Consider the following 24,629-nt stretch of genomic DNA (forward strand, 5'->3'; position numbering starts at 1 on the left):
AAAATGAAGGATCTCAGGCACCAACCCAGTCCTACTTAATCATAATTTGCATTTTATTGAGCTCCTTAGCTGATTTGTGTCAACTGATTTACATCAACCCCTGGACTTACCTAAAACCTCGCAGTCCCCATAATGCCATCCTGCCCACTTTATCATTTCTCTTGTTCACTGCATTTTCTATCTTTTGTTTAAACTCTGCATAGTGTATATCAAATCTGTACTGTGAATCACTATACAATGTTATTGCTGCAATAAGTACTCAAAATATTGAACTACTTCATTCTAGTTGGTTAAAAAAAAAAAAAATCTTTGCTCCAATACTATCTCCAGCTCTCTCCCAGGATCCCCTGGACTTTCCCATGATCCATCAACTAAAGAATTAATCTTGGCATGAGGGTAAAGGTGTGGGGCTCCAGCGCACTGTTCCTGATAGACCATACCCCATGCCATACCAATTGTCAAATATTTGGAATACTGCCCTTGCTTTCTTTCTTATGTATGTGTCACTGTCACCATTAGTCCCCACAGAGAAAAGACTGTTATCTTACTCATCTTTGTGGTTGACAGTTTCTAGTACTGTGATTAGATTAGAGAGGAAACTTCCAAATAACACAAATAATACTATCTGATCTTCAGGTACTGAAAATGTATGGACAGGTGAGTTTCATTAGTTTTCAAACACAAAAACTAGAAAAATGTGTATAAACTAAAGAGAGACATAATTCAGTCAATGTGAGGAAGACGAGCACTTGGGCACTGCCTCTTCGAAGGTGATGTGGCACACCCTGCAGAACCACACGTATGATGCTATGGACAGAATCCCCACAGTGGACATGTGCTTGCAGTAGGCAAGGTTCCAGGTCCTTTCCTAACATAATGTTCTCTGGGCCTTGCCTCAGGGACTTCACTTTATGTTGCCGTCACATTTACAGTGCTCCCTCTCTTCTACAACCATTTAGAGATGAAAAGTTTATAGCCTACCTACAAGTCATCTCTTTAAAAAAGTAGAGCACCTTCATTCTACTTGGAAAGAGACATACATTCTTTTTTATTTTTATTTTTTGAGTCTAGTTGACACATAATGTTACATTAGTTTCAGGTGTACAACATAGTGATTTGATAAGTCTGTAAGTTACGACATGCTCACCATTGCTATTCCAATACCACTGGCTATCTTCTCTATGCTGGGCCTTTTATTCCCATGACTTATTCGTCCCATAACCGGGAGCCTGTACCTCCCACTCCCCTTCGACCATGCTGCCCATCTCCCCACCACCCTCTCCTCTGGAAACCATCGGTTTGTTCTCTGCATTTATAGGTCTGCTTCTGCTTTTTGTTTATTCATTTGATTTTTTTTAGATTCCACATATTAGTAAGATCATAGGGTATGGATAGCCAGTTTGGATTTCCAGAAGCTTAAGTGGCAGAGCCCGTGGGAGGGCCCCTAAGCAATGAGTTCACAGATAGGAAAAGATGGCAGAGGAGTAGGGGACCCTATTCCAACCAGTCCCCAGAATTGAGCTGGATATCTACCAGACCACTCTGAACACCCAAGAAAACAGCCTGAGATGTAAGAAGATAGATCTGGATCTCCACAAACAGAATATGGCAGGCAGTTAATTTCAAGGTTCGAAGCAGGGAGCCATGATCCCGCAGGCAGATATCGGAGGATAAACGGCAGTGGGAGGGAGCGTGGCCGTGGGGATCCTACACTGCTGGTGAGCGACAGCCTCCCACGCTGGGGACGGGGCACAGACTCGCAGACTAGTAGCGGCAGGGAAAGGACTTTAGGGCAGTCCCCCAAATGGAAACCAGAGAAGCAGAGCTGCACATGCAAACTGGGGGCAGCTGGCAGTTTTAGAAGCACAAAGGGCAGAGACGTGCCCCAACCTGGAGGTGAGGACTGGGAGTGCTGCTGAGGGGCGCACAACCCAGGACACTGCAGTTTATAGCAGCACAGACAGAGACGAAGATAGTATGGCCTGGAGAGCTCACTGAAGAACAGACTGCGATCTTTCTGCTCTGAGGCAGAGGGTTGGAAACAGTCTCTTCTGCTCTGACTCTTGGAAGAAACGCGGAAAGCCTCCAGGGAAAGCCGCCAGAAAACAAAAGCCCCCCAAAACTGGTTTTCACTCAGCCTACCCCCCGCCACAGGGGGCAGGGCACCTCTGCCCAAACAGGGCTGCCTGAGTAACAGCACAGCAGGCGCCTCCCCCAAAAGACAGGCTGGGAAAACAAGAGGCCAGCAACCCTAAGGTCCCTAGAAAACAGGTGCATCTTGCTTGGGTTGTGATCAATAATTTGGACTCTATACATTCCCTAAACCACCCCTCAACAGAATGACTAGGAGGAGGAACCCCCAAAATAGGAAAAGACTCAGAGACTATGACTTATGCCACAGATTTACAAAAGGATTCACATATAACCAAGATGTCAGAGATGGAATTCAGGCTAATAATTGTGAAGACAATAGCTAGAATGGAGAAATCAATTAATGGCAACACAGAGTCTCTAAGGGCAGAGATGAAAGCTGAATTGGCAGAATTTAAAAATACTATCAATGAGATCCAATCTAATCTAGATAATCTAACAGCTAGGGTAAGCAAGGCAGAAGAACGAATTAGTGACCTAGAAGGCCAATTAATAGACAAAAAGGGAAAAGAGGAGGTCAGGGAAAAACAACTCAGAATCCATGAAAATAGAACCAGAGAAATAAGTGACACCATGAAATGTTCCAATGTCAGAATTATTGGATCTAAGGGGGTGGAGAGAGGACTAGAAGATATATTTGAGCAAATCATAGCTGAGAACTTCCTTAATCTGGGGAATGAAACAAACATTCATGTCCTAGAGGCAGAGAGAACCCCTCCCAAGATCAAGGAAAACAGGCCAACACCCTGGCATGTAACAGTAAAACTCGCAAACCTTAGAACCAAGGAAACCATCTTAAGGGCAGTTAGGGGGAAGAGATTCCTTATGTAGAGAGGGAAGAACATCAGAATAACATCAGGCCTATCCACAGAGACCTGGCAAGCCAGAAAGGCCTGGCAAGACATATTCAGGATACTAAACAAGAAGAACATGCAGCCAAGAATACTTTATCCGGCAAGGCTGTCATTTAGAATGGAAGGAGAGATGCAGAGCTTCCAAGACCAGCAGAAACCGAAAGAGTATGTGACCACTAAGCTGGCCCTGCAAGAAATATTAAGGGGGGGGCTCTATAAAAGGAGAGAGACCCCAAGAGTGATACAGAAAAGAAATTCACAGGGACAATCTATAAAAACAAGGTCTTCACAGGCAACATGATGACAATTAATTCATATCTTTCAATAATAACTCTCAACGTGAACGCCCTAAATGCTCCCATAAAACGGCACAGGGTTGCAGATTGGATAAAAAGATAAGACCCATCCAAATGTTGTCTACAAGAGACTCATTTTGAACCTAAAGATACATCCAGACTGAAACTGAAGCAATGGAGATCCATCTTCCATGCCAACGGACCTCAAAAGAAAGCTGGGGTAGCAATTCTTATATCAGACAAATTAGATATTGTTTTAAGATGTTTTTATTTTTTTGACAGAGAGAGAGAGAGACAGCGAGAGAGGGAACAAAAGCAAGGGGAGTGAGAGAGGGAGAAGCAGGCTTTCCATGGAGCAGGGAGCCCGATGCGGGGCTCAGTTCCAGGACCCTGGGATCATGACCTGAGCCGAAGGCAGACACTTAACAACTAAGCCACCCAGGCGCCCCCAGACAAATTACATTTTAAACTAAAGACTGTAGTTAGAGACACAGAAAGACACTATATCATTCTTAAAGGGTCTATCCAACAAGAAGATCTAATGATTGTAAATATCTATGCCCCCAATATGGGAGCAGCCATCAGCATAAGCCAACTGTTAACCAAAATAGTCATATTGATAACAAAACGTTAATTGTGGGAGACCTCAGTACTCCACTCTCAGCAATAGACAGATCATCTAAGCAGAAAATCAACAAAGAAACAAGAGCTTTGAATGATACACTGGACCAGACGGACCTCATAGGTATATACAGAACATTCCACCCTAAAATAACAGAATACTCATTCTTCTTGAGTGCACATGGAACTTTCTCCAGAATAGACCACATACTAGGTCACAAATCAGGTCTCAACCGATAGCAAAAGATTGAGATTATTCCTTATATATTCTCAGACCATAATGCTTTAAAATGAACTCAATCACAAGAAAAAATTTGGAAGAAATTCAAACACTTGGAAGCTAAAGACCACTCTGCTCAAGAATGTTTGGGTCAACCAGGAAATCAAAGAAGAACTTAAACAATTCATGGAAACCAATGAGAATGAAAACACATTGGTCCAAAACCTATGGGATACTGCACAGGCAGTCCTAAGGTGGAAATACATACCCATCCAAGCCTCCCTCAAAAAATTAGAAAAGTCCCGAATTCACCAACTAATTCTACACCTTAAAGAACTAGAGAAAAAGCAACAAATGATGCCTAAGGCATGAATTAGAAATAATTAAGATCAGAGTAGAGATCAATGAATTAGAAACCAGAAACACAGTAGGTCAGATCAACGAAACTAGAAGCTGTTCTTTGAAAGAATTAATAAGATTGATAAACCACTGGCCAGACTTATCCAAAAGAAAAGAGAAAGGACCCAAATTAATAAAATTATGAATGAAAGGGGAGAGATCACGACTAACACCAAGAAAATAGAAACAACTATTAGAAATTATTATCAACAACTATATGCCAATAAACTGAGCAAGCTGGATGAAATGGATGCCTTCCAGGAAACCTATAAACTCCCAAGACTGAAACAGGAAGAAATTGACAACCTGACTAGGCCAATAACCAGTAACGAGATTGAAGCAGTGATCAAAAACCTCCCAAAAAACAAGAGTCCAGGGCCTGATGGATTCCCTGGGGAATTCTACCAAACATTCAAAGAAGAAATAATACCTATTCTCCTGAAGCTGTTTCAAAAAATAGAAACAGAAGGAAAGCTTCCAGACTCATTCTATGAGGCCAGCATTACCTTAATCCCCAAACCAGGCAAAGACCCCATCAAAAAGGAGAATTTCAGACCCATAGCCCTGATGAATATGGATTCCAAAATCCTCAACAAAATCCTAGCTAATAGGATCCAACAATACATTAAAAGAATCATCCACCATGACCAAATGGGATTTATCCCCAGGATGCAAGGGTGGTTCAACATTTCCAAATCAATCAATGTGATAGAACACATTAATAAGAGGAGAGAGAAGAACCATATGGTCCTCTCAATTGATACAGAAAAAACATTTGACAAAATACAGCATCCTTTCCTGATTAAAACTCTTCACAGAGCATAGGGATAGAAGGAACATTCCTCAAGTTCATAAAATCCATCTATGAAAAACCCACAGTGAATGTCATCCTCAATGGGGAAAAGCTGAGAGCCTTTCCCTTAAGATCAGGAACACATCAAGGATGCCCACTCTCGCCACTACTGTTCAACATAGTACTAGAAATCCTAGCAACAGCAATCAGACAACAAAAAGAAATAAAAGTTATCCAAATTGGCAAAGAAGAAGTCAAACTCTCTCTTTTCGCAGATGACATGATACTTTATGTGGAAAACCCAAAAGATTCCACCCCTAAATTACTAGAACTCATACAGCAATTCAGTAATGTGGCAGAATACAAAATCAATGCACAGAAATCAGTTGCTTTCTTATATACTAACAATGCAACTGTAGAAAGAGAAATTAGAGAAATGATTCCATTTACAATAGCACCAAAAACTATAAGATATCTCGGAATAAACCTAACCAAAGACATAAAGGATCTATACTCTAGGAACTACAGAACAGTCATGAAAGAAATTGAAGATGACACAAAAAGATGGAAAAACATTCCATGCTCATGGATTGAAAGAATAAACATTGTTAAAATGTCTATGCTATCCAGAACAATCTATACCTTCAATGCCATCCCGATCAAAATTCCAATGACATTTTTCAAAGTGCTGGAACAAACAATCCTAAAATCTGCATGGAATCAGAAAAGACCCCGAATCGCCAAGGAAATGTTGAAAAAGAAAAACAAAGCTGGGGGCTTCACGTTGCCCGATTTCAAGCTATATTCAAAGCAGTGATCACCAAGACAGCGTGGTACTGGCACAAAAACAGACATACAGACCAATGGAAAAGAATAAAGAGCCCAGATATGGACCCTCAACTCTATGGTCAAATAATCCTCGACAAAGCAGGACAAAATATGCAATGGAAAAAAGCCAGTCTCTTCAATAAATGGTGTTGGGAAAACTGGACAGCCACATGCAGAAAAATGAAACTGGACCATTCTCTAACACCATACACAATGATAAACTCAAAATGGATGAAAGACCTCAATGTGAGACAGGAATCCATCAAAATCCTAGAGGAGAACATAGGCAGTAACCTCTTTGACATCGGCCACAGCAACTTCTTTCAAGATACATCTCCAAAGGCTAATGAAACAAAAGCAAAAATGAACTTTGGGGACTTCATCAAAATAAAAAACTTCTGCAAAGCAAAGTAAATAGTCAATAAAACAAAGAGGCAACCCACAGAATGGAAGAAGATATTTGCAAATGACACTACAGATAAAGGGCTGGTATCCAAGATCTATAAAGAACTTCTCAAACTCAACACCCAAAAAACAAATAATCAAGTCAAAAAATGGGCAGAAGACATGAACAGACACTTCTCCAAAGAAGACATACAAATGGCTAACAGACACATGAAAAAATGTTCATCATTAGCCATCAGGGAAATTTAAATCAAAACCACGTTGAGATACCACCTTACACCAGTCAGAATGGCAAAAATTGATAAGGCAAGAAACAACAAATGTTGGAGAGGTTGTGGAGAAACGGGAACCCTCTTACAATGTTGGTGGGAATGCAAGTCGGTGCAGCCACTTTGGAAAACAGTGTGGAGGTGCCTCAAAAAATTAAAAATAGAGCTACCTGGGGCACTGGGTGGCTCAGTTGGTTAAGCGACTGCCTTTGGCTCAGGTCATGATCCCGGAGTCCCGGGATCGAGTCCTGCATTGGGCTCCCTGCTCAGCGGGGAGTCTGCTTCTCCCTCTGACCCTCCCCCCTCTCATGTGTTCCCTCTCCCTCTCATTCTTGCTCTCTCAAATAAATAAATAAATAAAATCTTAAAAAAAAAAAAAATAGAGCTACCCTATGACCTAGCAATTGCACTCCTGGGTATTTACCCCAAAAACACAGATGTAGTGAAAAGAAGGGCCATATACACCCCAATGTTCATAGCAGCAATGTCTACAATAGCCAAACTGTGGAAAGAGCCGAGATGCCCTTCAACAGATGAATGGATAAAGATGATGTGGTCCATATATACAATGGAATATTACTCAGCCATCAGGAAGGATGAATACCCAACTTTTACATCAACATGGATGGGACTGGAGGAGATTATGCTAAGTGAAATAAGTCAAGCAGAGAAAGTCACTTATCATATGGTTTCACTTATTTGTGGAACATAAGGAACAGCATGGAGGACATTAGGAGAAGAAAGGGAAAAATGAAGGGGGGAATTGGGGGGAGAGATGAACCATGAGAGACTATGGACTCTGAGAAACAATCTGAGGGTTTTAGAGGGGAGGGGGAGGGAGGGGTTAGCCCGGTGATGGGTATTAAGGAAGGAGGGCACGTACTGCATGGAGCACTGGGTGAATCATGGAACACTACATCAAAAACTAATGATGTATTATACAGTGACTAACATAACATAATAAAATAAAATTTTAAAAAAAGATCATATGGTATGTATGGTTATTTTTTTTTGCTTTCATCTCCCAAAAAAGATATGCATATGGAAAATTAAAGTTTTAATTTGTTCCATAACAGTTCATGCGAAAAGACAAAGCACCTGGTTGCTTTTTTCTGCTTGGTTATTCCTGTTGGAATCTGGAAAGTGGATGTGGCATCCTGTTTCCTCCATCACTTTTTTAATATTGTTGCCTCCTTTGCCAATTACATGGGAATGTTCTGTATGTGAAACATCCATCTTCAAGGTGACTCGATTGCTCTATATGGAAACAATGTATTAATTCTTGATGCATGATAAAGAAAGGAACAACTAAACACTTTTTCTCCAAGGGAACAGCACTAACAAAAAGAGACCCTGTGGGAAATCTTACAGATTTCTTGGTAATATCATCTTAATCTATAAACGTATACTTTCTATTTCTCTTTGGCTATAAAAAATAAATTTTCACTTTAAGACAAATTTGTCAGAAGAAATAGAAAGATATACTTTTTACCAAGATAACTTTTTGGAAAACAGCATTTAAATAAGGTCAGGCATAATTACAAATAAATTATTCAGTTTTTTCTTTAACAGACATTACTCATGAAACATTTAATTCAAATAACTAAAAACAGATGAAAATAATTACAAGATTGAATATATGTAGGTTAGTAGGAGTGTTGAACTGTGACAGAAATAAAAATAAAACTCAAAACTGAATAAGAAAGTATTTGTAAGCATTGTTTTCACAGCTTGTCTATTACTGTAGGTCAAACTTTACAGAGCAGACCTGTTATTCTCAGTGATAGGAAGAATGAGGAAGGGCTAAGAAAGCACAGAGCTCCAGCAGTAACATGGCTTACTTAAACCACGACAAAGTGTAATATTAGTTATAATAAAGCAAAACGTAAAATTCTAAGACATAATGAATAATTGTGATCACATTAGAATCTGTGTACTTAATTTTGGGAAATTCAGTATTGTAAAATTATAAAGACATGAAATCTTTTCTCATTTGTAAGACTGATATAAAAATTCTTCAGTCCTCAGAAAGTAAAATAAAAAAGTCAAAATACAACAAGATGTTAAAAATATCAATGGTTTTTAAATAGTCTTAATTCTTAAATTTTAAACTTATATCCATTAAATACTTTGATTTTTAAATTTAGTTCTTTTAGTTTAACATTTGAAGTACAGGAAAAAGATAATTCTTTTTGGGAAAAGATTCTAGAATATTTAATAACTGTAAGGTGAATAATTCTCAAAAATAAAAAAGAACAAGAAAAGAAAAGAAGGAAGAGATTAGAAACCATTTCAATGAAATACCAGGTGGCAACACATAGTGGTTAAGAACCAAACAGCCTGGATTTAAATCCCACCTCTTCGTTTATTAGCTATTGGATTCTGGGCAAATTCCCTAATATCTCTGTGCTGAGTTGGTTACGAACATTAAACAAATTTGTAAGATGCTTATTAGCAAAGTGCCTGCCATATCGTATGTGATTTAGAAGTGTTTACTAGAATAAATTCTCACAAATGAGTATACATTTTTACACATCTAAATTTCCCTATTATCTCTCTAACCTATACCTGCAGAGAGAGAAAGAACTTACAAAAGAAAGGTGTCAAGTTTCATGCCATCATATACAACTATATAGAAGATCATTCTGGCATCATAAAGGCAAATATGCTAATTCTTCCAAACTTCATCACTTGCTTTATACTAATCAGTGTCAATGTCTCTTTCTGAAGATGGCATATACATACAAACACATACATATGTACTTATATGTACATACTCACACACGTGTGCATGTATGTATATATAATAATACTCATTTACCCAGCTTGAGAACCTATTCAAATTTTAAACAGAACTTTACATCCATTGTAGAATCATACATACTTATTTTAAAACCCACCATTACTTTCTCCTGGTTTTTCTTCTCCAAATGGTTCTTTTCATAACAGCACGAAGTAGCCCTTGCAGAGACAAGGTTCTTACATCTGAGTGTACTTAACATTCACTTACTTTTGTGTCTAAGACAGACATGATCATCTCCTTGGCCTCCTTAACATCTTCTTTCTTTCCAGAAACCTTAATATGGGGATCTATAAGAAATAAAAAACAAAGGACTCATATGAAACCCCCAAACTCTTTGTTTTAAAATTGATGTTACAATATAAGAAAAGAGATTCCATAAGAAATTCAATATTTGATTCATTCTAGGTATGTTAACATTGTAATTAAAAGAGGAATATGGAAAATCCCCAAGTTGTACATTTTTCTGTGTGGCGTTTTCCCTTCTGAAAGCTTGTTAAACCATTTAACTGCAAAATAAGTTTATCATATAATTATATTTTAAACGAGTGAAGAATCTATAAATGCAATTTATTACTTACTACATTCTTGCTACATTCCAAGCCCTGATCTAAGGCTTTAAATGCATTAACTCATTTAATGTACCCCACAGCTTTGCAAGGTTGTTGCCAGAGGAAATTAAGGCACAGAGCAGTTTAGTAACTTGCCCTAGAAAACCACTCAGAGGCTCATTCATTATAATCCAATGTCTTCCAACTCTGGATCCACACTTTCAAACCATGTGATAATGTAATTCAGAAGGTATCTTTACACGTCAAGATTAACAGAATAAAACAGTATCTTCATTCAGGAATATTTAATATTTATTCAGAATTAGTGTTAAATGACTACTATATGTATTACTACATATATTATTGATTACTGGCACAGAATGTTATAAAGGAAAACATTCATTCATTCATTCATTCACAGCAAGTATTTTCTGAACCTCTACTATGTACCAGGCACTATTCTAGGGGCTGGAGTTTATATCAGTAAAGAAAAAGACCCTTGTCCACATGGAGCTTACAGTCTTGTACAGGGAGACAAAAATGAATCAAATAAACAAATTATCATTTAATGTACTCCAACATAACTTATGAAAAGGAGAACAAGACAAAAGGATGAAGAGTACCAGCTGTGGGAGGGGGTCAGGGCATTAGGCCTCATTGAGAAAGTGAGGTCTGAGTAAAAACTTAAAGGAGGTGAGGCAGTTCGTGAAGCTGGAATCCTCACAAGGAGGGAAACATCACAGCTCAAACTCCAGACGAGGATGTGTCTCTTCAGGTCTCTCTTTCGTCAGGTTTTCAAGTCTTCCCCGCAACAGCATGTTCTATTACCCCATGGGTCGGCCTGACAGAGACCAAGACCATTTGGGGTAAGCCAGAACTTCTATACCATTAGCCTTGGTGATAAAGTGTTATCACTAAAGTGATAAAGCTGAATAACAGAGAGAGCATCGTCATCACCATCACTAGTGATGGCAACCTTACTGACTGCCTACAACACACCACCTTCTCTGCTGAGTCCTTCCTACACTGAACTACACTTCAGATTAGCAACAGGGTCAGGAAATGTTTGCTGAGCATTTTTTACAATTAGCAAGCCATTCCAACTGAGTCCTTCCAAACCATCAATTCTCTAGAATAAGACAAGAGAATTACCTGGTGGGAATTTTATCAAATTACACATACTCCCCTGATATTGTGACTTACCTATCCCCATGCAACAGTCCATTTGAAAATCAATGCCATGAAGAGCATGTCATATTCATAAGGTAAAAATGAGCAACTAAATAGAGAGAGGAAGAAAGGGAGGAAAAGAGGGAAGGAGGGAGGGAGGGAGGAAACCCTGTCCTAAAGCTACAGGCTCTTAAGACCAGGACAGAGCAATCATAGTCAACAACAGTGCACCACCAAGCTTCAGAGCTCAGGAATGCATCTGGCCTCCTGAGGAGACATCCCAGCAAGCTGTGCTTAATTTGAGTCAGTGCTGTCACCTCCAGCCAGCCCCCGTCCCCGCCCCTGCCCTCTGCAGACTGTCTCCTGGGAGCTGCCCCTGGACTCAGACTCTTCTCCTTACCGTGTTCTTTAACCCTCCTCTGATGCTGGCCATGTCACAGGGACACTGTGAAGATGAAAGATCCTAAGATTGGTTTAAACCTTCTAAAATGAAATGTCAGGTATTAGAGGTGACGGGCCTAAAAGTAGGGCAAAACGGATGTCAAACAACCTCAGGTCAGTATGGCATTGTGTTCACATTGCTTACTCCTTAGTGCATCCTTACATGAACCTCTTTTCTCCTCTAAGATTCTCACCAACTTTAACATACTTATGTAAACAAAGCATTTTCTTCAATAATTCTTATTATATCCATTATAACTCCTCTAAGAAATATTTACATTACGAGCTATCTACATTCAAAGTTTTGATCCCTGCTATCTTTGACTTTGGTTTCAATTACTGTCAGCTGATCCTGACGTTAATCTCCACTGAAAATGCTTACTACTGGGGGATTAGAACCTGGCATTTCTCAAAACATACCTGATTGCACTCAAATGTAGCACTTGCTAAAATATACGTTCCTGGGTCTCCAGGATCTGGTAATTGGCATTTTGTTTGTTTCCCAAGTCATTTTTCAATCATGTATAGGACAGAACAGGTGAAACCACATAAAAAATATAATTGTAGTGTCTTATGTATCAGCCAAGTATATAAAACATAAAATGGTTCTACAGGGGAAAAATGTATTTTCTTACAAAATAAATTAACAGTTAAGTATTGAGTGGTATGCTAATCTGAAAACCTATTACTTGTACAGGTTGGATAATCACATTAAAATTCCTATGCACTTATAGAGGGACAGGAAGCCTCAGATCCAATTTATGAAAGAATTTGATTTTCTACCATCTCAGTACCAAAAGAACAATAAAATAAAAAGCAAAAGCCTCAATGGAAAATACATTTTATTTCAAAGTGAAAGAGTGCCATCTAGTGACCTAAAAATATAAATTATCAATGGACATAGAGATAACACAACACACAGTCACCAACATGTAACATCAAGAAAATCTCCAGGACCCAAATCAGCACTTGTTTGGAAAATGGTTCTTTAAATAATCAAGTCTCATAAGTACAGAGAAAAACAATCATGACAATATTCTGGTTTAGATTGCTAATGTGGCCAATAATAGTGTCTTCCTCATTCCTTCCTTTGCCCTTGCTTAAAAGATACCTACAGGATGTGAGCCCTTATTCCAGGCTGAACTTAATGTGTTTATTTCAAACCCTGAAATTCAGTTCTTTATAGTCAATGAATGTTATATTTCACAATTTAAATGTATCCGTGCAAGGGGCTGAGGTTTTACTTAGGATTGGCTATATTAATAAACATAAGAGAATAGGGTCAGCTATGAAGGTGGCTGGAAGACAACAGAGTAATAAGGAATAAGTGTATAGTCTTCTTCCCCTGCCTCAAAATAACTGCTTTGGGGGACACCACCAACTTGGGCATGAAAGTTTTGAGATATTTGCTCTAAAAATAGTATCCACTGCTTTATAATCAACCCTCAAGCTCTCTAAATACAAGGATTGTCTTAATTGGTTTTAAAACTTCACACTGCCAGACACGTAGTAGATACTCATTAAACAGTAGGTGAATGGGCTGAAGGTGCCCCTATTTTTGGAAATGGCTACAGGGAAGGAGGAGATGGAAATCCATGCGAAGAGCCTAAACTTCATATCTAAGGTGGATCATATGTCCTGCACTTCCCAGAGCAGTTTTGACTTCAAATATTTTTAACTCACTACCTCTATAAAAATACAGAGAACTCTCAGATGTCCATCCAGATTTTTGATTTTTAGATTCCTGCCCTATCAATCTGTTCATATCTCTGTGGTGTAATCCTATGGAAGAGAGGAAGACCAGATGGTGATCCAACCTTCAGTAAGTTATTATGAAGCTGTATGGACATGGGTAAGAAATGGGTATTTTATATGTGTATACTGCAAAAGAGCTAAACCTTTGAGCAAAAAAAGGTTTTTATGACTTCCATATGGAAATTCATAAGGAGTTGATAAGGCAACAATTGTTTTTATAAGAATACAGGCTAAAAACCATATTTTGAGTAAAGATATATATTTAAAAGGGTTGGTATGTTTATATGAACTTAAGTGAAGTTTAGTTATGGTTTTAAAAGATTATCTCTTGGTACTCTGGTTGTACTCTCTGGTTTCCCATCCTTGGAAACATTTCCATTCCTGGAAACATTAGTATAAATTTTTATTGCCTTTTCCTTCTCTCCTCAACCTTAAACCTCCTTTCCATTTCATTCCTATCCCAGAGCAAAATCTACAGGAAAGACTTAGGTCAGCCCTTTCATTGTATTTATTATGCTATAGAAAGTAATGGGTTATTGACATATGATGAATTTAAGCCATCATAGTTTCACCAATGATCTGTTGACAGCTACTTTCCTGTCTCCATGACTGAGTGTTGTTCCGAAAAGATTCAACACCAAAAAATCAAAGCAATGCTTTCATTCTCAGCAGGTTCTCTTGGAGAGAGAAAACAACAGAAAATCCCTTGTTTAACTAACCTGACTCCTCCCACCCACAACACCCAGAATAAAAGACATAATATTAGAGTTGCACTTTTGTTTACGGGGAAAAGTTCCATATCATGGCCTGAAATCAAGATGGCTTTGGTATATTTTATGAATCTATATAAAACTGTCAAACTGGCCTCAAATCCATAGGAAGAGAGCAGTGGACAGAATTCACTTTCTTTTGGCTTGGAGCTCTCTTCACTTTTTATTTCAAGTTCTTCCTAAAAAGTCTTAGCCTTGAAAACCATCTAAGAGGAAGGACATTGGCTGGGGCTGGGTCCATCAACACTGTTAGAAGTGGTCAGCATTGACAGGCAGAGAGGCATCCCTAACTTCCTCTGAAATTCCCTACAACCACTGAGAATATATCCAAAGCTAGCAAGTAGTTAGTTCCAAAGCAGTAATGGGCATTTTTTTTTTTTTTAAATAAGAAGACTGACTGTAGGGTAAGGATTTTATCAAACAGACAATATAAACCAAGACTCAGAAAAAGCCCTGGACATCTCACGGGTACTGGCCGACTTGGATCATATAAGGAAATGCTCTGAAAAGCCAGCAGATATCACACAGAATATATTAAAAGTTTTAATGACTGACTCTGCAATAGATTCCTTTCACATTGTGGGGGAAAATATATAGATTCCACAATTATGATAAGTTCTGAATCATAAGTAAGTCATAAACAAGATCTGTTACCTTGGAAAAGTCACTGCATCTCTGGAGTAGTTTCTTCAGTGAGGGAGTTTGGTCAGAACATCATTATACTTTCAAATAAATGTAAGTGTCTTGGTGTGAAGCAGTACTATAACATTCTTAAATAAAACTACCCTCATAAATAACTTTATTTTCCAAGTTTTGGTATTTCATGATAAGTAGCTCACCTGAGACATCACAATCTAAATGTTTCCAAGAGCCTCAAACATTAGGCAGTAAACACAAATGTGTGAAATAGTGATCTGCCATGATCCACGACTGGCTTCAGAGACCATAGCTTGGGCTTTCCTCTTGTTTTGCACACTCCAAGAATGTGCAATTCTGCATCAATACAGATGAAATTCGGTATTCGCCCCACTGGCATCTCCTGAATAATGTGCTTGTAGGCACTAAACAAATGCAGGGGAAGCCACATATGGAGATGGAAGTCTCCTTCAAACCCTATCTGAACCGTGTCATGGTTCCAAATTAGATACCACCCAATCCATGTGCTGCTTCGATCACTGTTCCGGTAAGTTGGCAAGTCACTGCTGATCAACAAAGTTCATGGTCATGGGGCCATGGGCCATATTTTTCCTGTGAAACACAAGTTTCCTTCTGACCTCTTGAGAAATACTTTCTTTTTTAAACAAAAATGTTATATATAAGTCAAGTAACACAGCGAGATCACATTTTTAAGTGAACGTATATACTTTAGCAAGAGATAGAGACAACCTGAACTAACTCATTAAATCTTACTGGAAATTATTTTAAAGAAATGAAACAGAATGACAGTAAGTCAATGCACTTTAAGTGATTTTATAGCCAGTAATATAGACTCCAGATTCTTTCAAGGAATGCTCTTTGATGACAAGAATTCTAATAAACTGAGTTAGAATAAGAAGGTAGAGTATATTTGGAGAGTAGGTAGAAGAACCCAAGCTATAAATATTAAAGGCAAAATGTTCGTGAGCAGCTATAACACATCAGATATTACAATTGGATCAAGAAAAAAAACAAATCTACCTGTTGCAGGCATTCCCTAAACCAACTATGTTGCTTTAGAATAAGGCATAAAATAATCGTTATCTTATTTTAAAATAGAAAAAAATCTGCTTCTTAATAAATTAGAAGAGAAGGGGAATGAGAACAGAAAGAAATGCAAAAGCAAATGTGTTTTATGTTATGTTAGTCACCATACATTACATCATTAGTTTTTGATGTAGTGTTCCACAATTCATTGTTTTCGTATAACACCCAGTGCTCCATTCAGTATGTGCCCTCCTTAATACCCATCACCAGGCTAACCCATCACCCCTCCCCCTCCCCTCCAGAACCCTCAGTTTGTTTCTCAGAGTCCATAGTCCCTCATGGTTCATCTCTCCCTCAGATTCCCCCCTCCTTTTTCCCTTCCTTCTCCTAATGTCCTCCATGCTGTTCCTTATGTTCCACAAATAAGTGAAACCATATGATAAGTGACTTTCTCTGCTTGACTTATTTCACTTAGCATAATAATAATAATAATAATAATAATAATCTCCTCCAGTCCCAACCACGTTGATGTAAAAGTTGGGTATTCATCCCTTCTGATGGCTGAGTAATATTCCATTGTATATATGGACCACATCTTCTTTATCCATTCATCTGTTGAAGGGCATCTCGGCTCTTTCCACAGTTTGGCTATTGCAGACATTGCTGCTATGAACATTGGGGTACATATGGCCCTTCTTTTCACTACATCTGTGTCTTTGGGGTAAATACCCAGGAGTGCAATTGCTGGGTCATAGGGTAGCTCTATTTTTAATTTTTTGAGGCACCTCCACACTGTTTTCCAAAGTGGCTGCACCGACTTGCATTCCCACCAACAGTGTAAGAGGGTTCCCCTTTCTCCACAACCTCTCCAACATTTGTTGTTTCTTGCCTTGTCAATTTTTGCCATTCTAACTGGTGTGTGTTTTAAAATAAAAAACCTATTTTTCATGAGAAAAAGATGTTTCCATTGTTACCCATAATCAGTTTACACACCACGATGCCCCAGGAATCCCTATCAAAATTCAATTTGGCAGAATGAAACTTAATACTCAACAGAGGAAGTATGTTCTTGACACGATAGTGGCATAAGTGACAGGAGCAAATCAAAAGATAGAAAGTATGACAAGTTCTTCAAGATGTTTCTCAGTTCAACTATTGGGCAATAATTGGAGATGAGGTGCCCTCATCACTATGGTAATGAGCACTTTTAGGCAGGTTTTTGCTGAATGAAAGGGTGCATTCACATACCAAGATGGAGCCAATGGACCCTTTATCACCTAGGTAGAAAAGAGCTATTACCCTTTGAAAATTCACAGCTAGCTAGAAGACACACAAGAACTTTTACTGACAGAATGCCAGTATCTCCAATATAATCAGCAATAAAAGCATTCAAAATATAGTGACAGTATGCTCTTCTAATTGTTGTGTGTTGTTTCAACTTTAGGAGGAAATAAGGGATGAGAGAGGGAAGGGGTAGATTGGGCACATGCCTCTTCTCTGTTAAGATCCCCATGTACCATATCAAAGCTGTTTATGTAGTCAGAAATAAGTTATATGGACTCAGCAAAAACTAGAAATAATTTCAGAGAAGAATAATGAAATGCAAACAAGGTATAAAGCAAAATCAAGGCATAACAGGTGAAATAATCAAGAACAGGTGGATTTTAGAAGTGTGAGAATTAGAAAAGAGTAAACTACCTTATCTTACAAACCACCTTATCTTACACATGTAAAACTAAACACCAAGCATAACTGCAGAGTTGCTGTTCAGGCAGAAAGAGGGCAAGAAAAATCCAAAGCACAAGAGAAATCTAGCTTGGGAACATGGAGTGTGGAAAAAGAAAGCTAAAAACACAAAGCCTAACTCAATTAGTTTCTGAAGGCTTTTGGCATCCGAGCTTTATATTCCAGAGATAAAGACGAGGATTCTGGCAAGGGGGAGGAAAGGAAACTTATGTGCCAGGAGGAGATCTGGAATCGTCTGAATGATTTGTATGTTAACAATTCTACAGAAAGCATCAGCAGTGCTAGGTTCCCACAAGGGAGGCACATACATATGAGCTAGAGATGGACAGCTCCTGTCACAGTGGGAACAAAGCCCAAGACACAAGGCATGATAAAAACAGTAATGCAAGGACCCAGGATGAGGAAGGAGAACCCAAACTGAATGGAACAGGAGTCCCAGTCCCATACTCAGTGGTCCATCTGATGAAGTAGGGAGCATGGCGGCAGTGGGGACGGAGGTGTGTGCCAAGATAAAGCCTCCCCTGGACACTGTACTGACGTAACAACAAGTTACGCAAGAATTTCGAGGAGCCAGAAGTGACTAATCGTCATTCCCTCTCCAAGGAATACTGATATTCACAGCGTACATGGAAGGTCCCAGTGGTATTGCCTGTGGTCTAAACCCAAAGGGCTGTTATCTATGGCCAGGGCAGACTGTTCCTTTTACAACAGCTGGGACTTTTCGTGAAAAATCCTAACACAAAACTGTTGGCTGCCATTACCAAAAAGCAACCATGCATTTCAGGGTTCACACACTTCAGACAAAGTACCATCAACGAAGACCACATCATACAACATGCACAACCTGTTTGTTTTACTTCCAGCTTACTAAGAGAAGAAATTTAAAAACCAGAAATTCTGTCTTCTGAAGATATTTGAGGCACAATTAAGGATGTATGTAAGAAACAGCAAAACTCGTAGGAATTTAGTTCTAAAAGTAACTTGCCAGCCTGGGACTGGCATAAAAATTTTCCAACTTTTTCATCTTTGTTGTAAGATCTAGTGAGAAAGTTTCACAGATTGCACTGAAGAGCAGTTAATTAAGGGTCCATGTGACTCTGGGTATTAAAGACTATTTCAAGCTTGTTCATGATATCAGGAAAGTTAGTAATTTTCATGAAAACTGAAAGTACCTAATGTTAAGTAAATGAGCCTTCAATTATTGGGAAAATGTCTATCTGCCAATCCTTTCTTCTTATTCCCGCTTCCTACAGACTAGCGGAAAAGCCATTAATTATTGTTTTTTTACATATCACACATAGTGAAGACAATTGTCATATCCCTTTCTTCCACTGTAACATTATTCTGTATGTTATTTGTTTCTTTCATACTTTTCTGAGAACTCTTTTGAGTAAGCTGGAACGAAGGATCTTAATCTCTCAGTCCTTAGAGATTTAGATCTTCTGGGGCAAAAAAATTATAAATTAAATTATCAAATAACTTCAAAATGGTCCTTTATTTTTCTTAATAAAAACATCTACAGTTACCTTGAGGTCTAACAGCTTTTAAATCAGGATGTCCCAAACATTTATCCAAAGGTAATACTCCTCTGCCCCAGCCCATAGCAATCACCATTCTACTTTCTCCCTTTAAGATTCTAAGTACTAATCGAAGTGGAATCATGCAGTATTTGTGAAATTGATCTTATTAAATAAATTTTTTTCTCTACAAAGAGCTCCTATAAATTAAAAACAAAAAGCTCCTATAAATTAAAAAAAGGAAAATAAGCAAAAGGCATGGATAAATGATTCAATAGAAAAATGGTCAAGAAATATATAAACTTGAATAAAGTTCAATCTTACTAAATAATTTTTTATTTTTAAAATTGGGGGAAACTTTAAATTACAAGGCTAACAAGGATATAGTTAGGCAAACATACTTCTGATGGAAATAAAAAATGGTGCAAAATGCCTGGAGAGCAATGAGGTACTGGAAATATTCATAAAGAATCACAGTACCATCATTTTATTTTAAGGATACACATATAATGAGCAGAATATAAAGGAAAACAACCACTAGTGATTACTTTTAAGTAACAAGGTCTCAGGTAATTTTTATTTTATTTTATGCTTCAAGCTCTTCTGTATTTTCTACCATGAAAAAGTACACTTTTGGGGCACCTGGGTGGCTCAGTCATTAAGCGTCTGCCTTCGGCTCAGGTCGTGATCCCAGGGTCCTGGGATCGAGCCCCGCATCGGGTTTGGGAAGCCTGCTTCTCCCTCTCCCCCTCCGCCTGCTTATGTTCCCTCTCTCACTATGCCTCTTGTCAAATAAATAAATAAAATCTTTAAAAAAAAAGAAAAGAAAAAGTACAGTTTCATAATGTGGAAAAAATACTCATACCTTAAAAGAAGATTATCTGTATCAGTAAAGTCCTGAGATCAAATCACATTCTCGTACTTTAAATCTTGTCAAAACTCCTTGTTTTCCAAGCACAGTGTTTTAAGAATTCCCTTAAAAATTTAGACCTTTAAAAATGTTAATGATAGGGCGCCTGGGTGGCTCAGTCGTTAAGTGTCTGCCTTTGGCTCAGGTCATGATCCCAGGGTCCTGGGATCGAGCCCTGCATTGGGCTCCCTGCTCTGTGAGAAGTCTGCTTCTCCCTCTCCCTCTGCCCTCTCCCCCTGCTCATACTCTCTCTTTCTCTCTATCTCTGTGTCTCAAATGAATAAATAAAATCTTTAAGAAAAAGTTAATGATAATGACAAATGTTTTCTCAATTTGAAAAGTTCCTTCTTTCTCATCTACAGTTCTCAGGCTTTTTGCCATGCAGTTTCTGAACTTTATCTCTCTTTACTTGGGCCATTACCCTGAATCTATTATCAATGTACTTTAGCTCTGGACACAGACTTCTCCAGTGAAAATGGAGTGAAACAGAATGACAGGGTTAACAGCAGTTGAAAGACATGGTTGGAACAGAGTCCAAATAGTCGGTGAAGACCATATGTTTATGGCCACCACTAACTATACATGTAATTCTTTTAAAACATTTATGGCCACATCTCTTTCTTTCTTCAGCAACTGTTTCCAAAATAAATGGAAACAAGAACAATCCTAGTAATGGGAGGACAGTGCTCTTTCTTGAAAGAATTCTCCAATGTCCCAACAAGCAAGGACATTTAGAAAAGCATCATTTACATATCATTCTCAGGGTGTGATTAAACCACCCATTAATATAAGTAAATAATAACCTCAAAGGTAGTGCCCTAATAACAAACAGTTTCACCAGGATTTGTCTTCTCAGCAGGGAAGTCCAAGAGTTGAGATTGTACCTGGTTATGCTCCATGAACCGCTGCCCCAGGGCCATTCCCCATGGTTGGCTCTGCCCTGCTTTGTACCCAGGAAGCCGAACCAGCATCTCGGGCAGCAGCTGCACGGTTCCGTGGGCGCAACTCCACTGGGCACTCCCTTGCCACAGTCCCTTTCCATGGGGCTCCCAAATACTCTGTCCTCTTCTTGTCCCACAGCCTGTGGGGGATCACGGCTTCTGGCTCTTGCCAGTTTTTGTGCCTCATCTCCTGTTAGTAACTATTTGCTTGTCCTTTCACTTTGTCCTTCATTCGAGTTTATTTAAATCTTCTGGAGTTAATTCTGCTTTCTGTCAAACCAAGACTGCTAACACATTTTCCACCAATTCCTTTTCTTCTCTTGATGAGAAAATGTACAGGGGGCTGGGGGTGGTGAAGCACAGAAGCTCACATTCAACATCTGTGCTTGTCTCCTTTCTTTGTAAGGCACTAACTTTTATAGGTAGACAGCATGCCTTATACAGGTTACGAATAAAATTCCTTAGGTCTCAGCAGATACGTTTTTGAAAATATTGATTTCTTCTTGTTCAACACATGTCAATTTCACAACTATAGTAGAGAACTGTGACACAGTTTTCTCTCCCTTCCTCCCCCCCATTCATCTCTCTGTCTTCCCTGATCCCAGAGGCTGTTATGCAAATGTATTTTTATCATACAGTCATGTTTATTCTGGTACGTTACTGGAAGTATCTTGGCACCTTCAGATATTCCTTGATAAATGTGTTGTAATGTTTATAGGACCTTTGAGAAATATGTGTGGATTCAGCAGCATTTAAAAATTTCTTTAATATTTTCTTGGCTTCCATACAACTTTTTACCTCTAAAGGCATTTGTTTGTATGTTCCACCCCCCAAAAAACACTGTTTTAACTATATACATACATCTTTTTGGGCCAACTTCAAATCTTTGGAAGTGGGATTTCTGCAAACCACTAAATCATTCTAAGGTCAGAGTTTTTTTTTACTTAAGCAGTGGAGGTCCATGGATCATCTTCGTGGGGCTGGTGAACCTGCCTCTAACTGCATTCAAAGACTGTGTACGTATGCATTGGTAAGTTTGTCTTCATGGATCTACAGATTCTCAAAAAGGCTGAAACAGTTGAGAAGTCTTCATCTAAGCAGAAGGAATTTTATAAAGATAATAAGAGAACATATTTTAAAATACTTTAAGGATTCAATTTTGGTTTGGCATTACTGCAAGCTGATATTTGTCTTCTATCCAGAAATGTTCAACAATTATGTTTTTGGGCATAATTTCAGCAGTTATATTTAAAACATGAAAGCTAACCAAAAAGATGACACCAAATTTGTGTTCATAATCACTTTCTTTCAGTTATTCTAAGAGACACAGGAGAAAGTAGTAACAGAAAGAACTGAAGGTCCGTGAGAGAACGCACAATTGAATCAAGTCAACTCCTTAAAAAAATATCCTACATATTGTATTAGAGTAAAAATCCTAGAACTTCTATCATTCTGCTACAGAAGTAGATCTTTATTCAACAGATGATATAAAATCTTGTTTTGGAACATCCCCTACATATACCAAAGAACTTCAAAGCTGGAATGGAACAAAGCTCCAGTCTTCCTTCCCTTCCTTCATCAAAGTTCATGGAGTATTCACCAGAATGGGCCAGGCACATCCCACAAAGTCCAGTCACTGTGGTGAGGACACCTCAGTCAGAGCCATGTAGGTGACCACAGATTTTAAAACCTCCTTACTCCCAAATGTCATCTAGACTTGCTGCATTTTTAGTGACAGAAAGTGCTCCATTTCACAAAAAGCAAAAGTTAGCTGTTAACAATAATTTCCCCAAACCATCTTTCTCATCATAAATCTTCCATGATTTCCCAACCTTATAGAATTAAAAGTTCGAATTGTTTTTTGTTTGCCTCAAAGCCCTCATGACCAGGATTGTACCCAGCTGTTCAGCTTTCACTTCCCTTCATTTCCTCCAGATAACCTGCACTACCACGAGATATAAACACTCCCCATTGCACCAAAATGTCTTATGGCTTCTTATCTCCATATCTCTGTGCCTGAAACCATCTAATACTGCACTGTTCCCACTTTTGGCTCCATCTGTCCAATCCTCACCACCTTAAGGTCAACCCAAATATCGCACTTCACCAGGTCCCTCCAGAGCAATGTAAATCTCTGTGGGCTTCTCTTATCACTGCCCAGTCCTCAGACAGAAGTCAAGTATGAGGTCAGTCCTCAGTCCCCTATCACATGCTACCCTACTGTCCACACACCTACCGTTCTTAAGTCTGCAGCCTTCTAGATCTCATGGAAGCCACCGTGTCCAGCTTTTATATCTTTCACAGAACATACTATTTACTGTATCTTCAAATTAGATAAGTGTCTGGATTTCCCTAGAGTAACCAATATCTGCTACCTGATTTGTTAATGCATTCATCCCCTCCTCTTCCGTACTCAAGAGCCTACTCCGCCAGCACACCCACAACAGCTCTTCCAACTCTGGCCCAGCCAGCAGCCAAGCTCCTGATCATTTTGTCTTTGGACAATCACCCCTACTTTCCTCAGCTCCTCCTTCTATGAACTGACTCTTTAAGTGAAGCAACTTTTAATTTTCTGAATCTTCAATCCCTGGCACAGGTTATAGAGTAAAGTAAGTGTCCATACACACAGACAGTTGTGAGAGTTAAATAATAGTACATGGGATAACATAATGGGCTTAGCCCAGTGTCCTTATAGTCAGTACTCCATAAATGTTAGCTATTATTAATGAATGAAGGATTACCATTCTAGCTCTTTTCTAGACATATTCTTATTTGCTCTTACCTCTGATTTAGCAGAGTCCAACAGGTCTATATAACCTCTAGATCCCCCTGATAAAGCTGCCTTAGACAGCATCTGTGACAGCATCACAGATACTCACAGCTGGTGACAGCGACTCTGAACAAACCCCCAGAGCCTTCTCACATCAACTGGCGTTTAGCCCTGCATTTCCCCTCCCCAGACAGTCCCATCAAGGGCAAACAACTTCTCTTCTTTTTAACTACAGATTTAGTATAAATTATATTAAAATGTCTCGGATTAGCTTTATTCTGTTAGTGTGTTTTTTGTTTTGTTTGTTTTTTAATGGGAAACTCCTACCAGACTGTTAGCATCATCCTCACAGAGAGACATATCATAAGTGAGAATATGCTAAACTGAGATTCCTGTTTTTTAGAGAAATTTTTATATGCAATTTCACATTTGATATGTTTATTTTCCCTCACTTTTTAAGGAGTATTAGGAATGTTCAACATATCAGCATGGTAACTCCTTGATGAAGATAGGTTTTCTCTGTAGCTCATGAGGGGAAAATATTTGAAAAGAGGAAAGCAAGAATAAAAATGGAATGTATTTACTTTTTCACTTTGCCATCACCTCAATGTTCCTCTCAAAAGAAAAAAAAAGAAAAAGATTAAAGCCACAATAAGAATTCTAAAATCTGAAAATCAAGACTAATTTAGCATAAATCTATAACATCTCTACAATATGTATTTTCACAGCACAGCATATC

At 38.6% G+C, this 24,629-nt stretch overlaps 1 protein-coding gene across 1 annotated transcript in view; it reads right to left on the reverse strand.

Moving 5' to 3' along the window:
* The window catches only part of BICC1 (BicC family RNA binding protein 1), a 304,648-nt gene that overhangs the window by 34,671 nt on the left and 245,348 nt on the right, over positions 1-24,629 (reverse strand). Inside the window, exons 4-5 of the mRNA XM_028123991.2 lie at positions 9,847-9,926; positions 7,935-8,093 (exon numbers count right to left, since the gene is read on the reverse strand). Of these exons, the coding sequence (XP_027979792.2) occupies positions 7,935-8,093; positions 9,847-9,926 (239 nt within the window). The remainder of the gene's footprint in view (positions 1-7,934; positions 8,094-9,846; positions 9,927-24,629) is intronic.

Source organism: Eumetopias jubatus, unplaced genomic scaffold (assembly GCF_037043125.1).
Source record: "Eumetopias jubatus isolate StellerSeaLion01/CBP00866 unplaced genomic scaffold, mEumJub1_p1.0 scaffold_17, whole genome shotgun sequence".
Taxonomy (NCBI): Eukaryota; Metazoa; Chordata; class Mammalia; order Carnivora; family Otariidae; genus Eumetopias; species Eumetopias jubatus.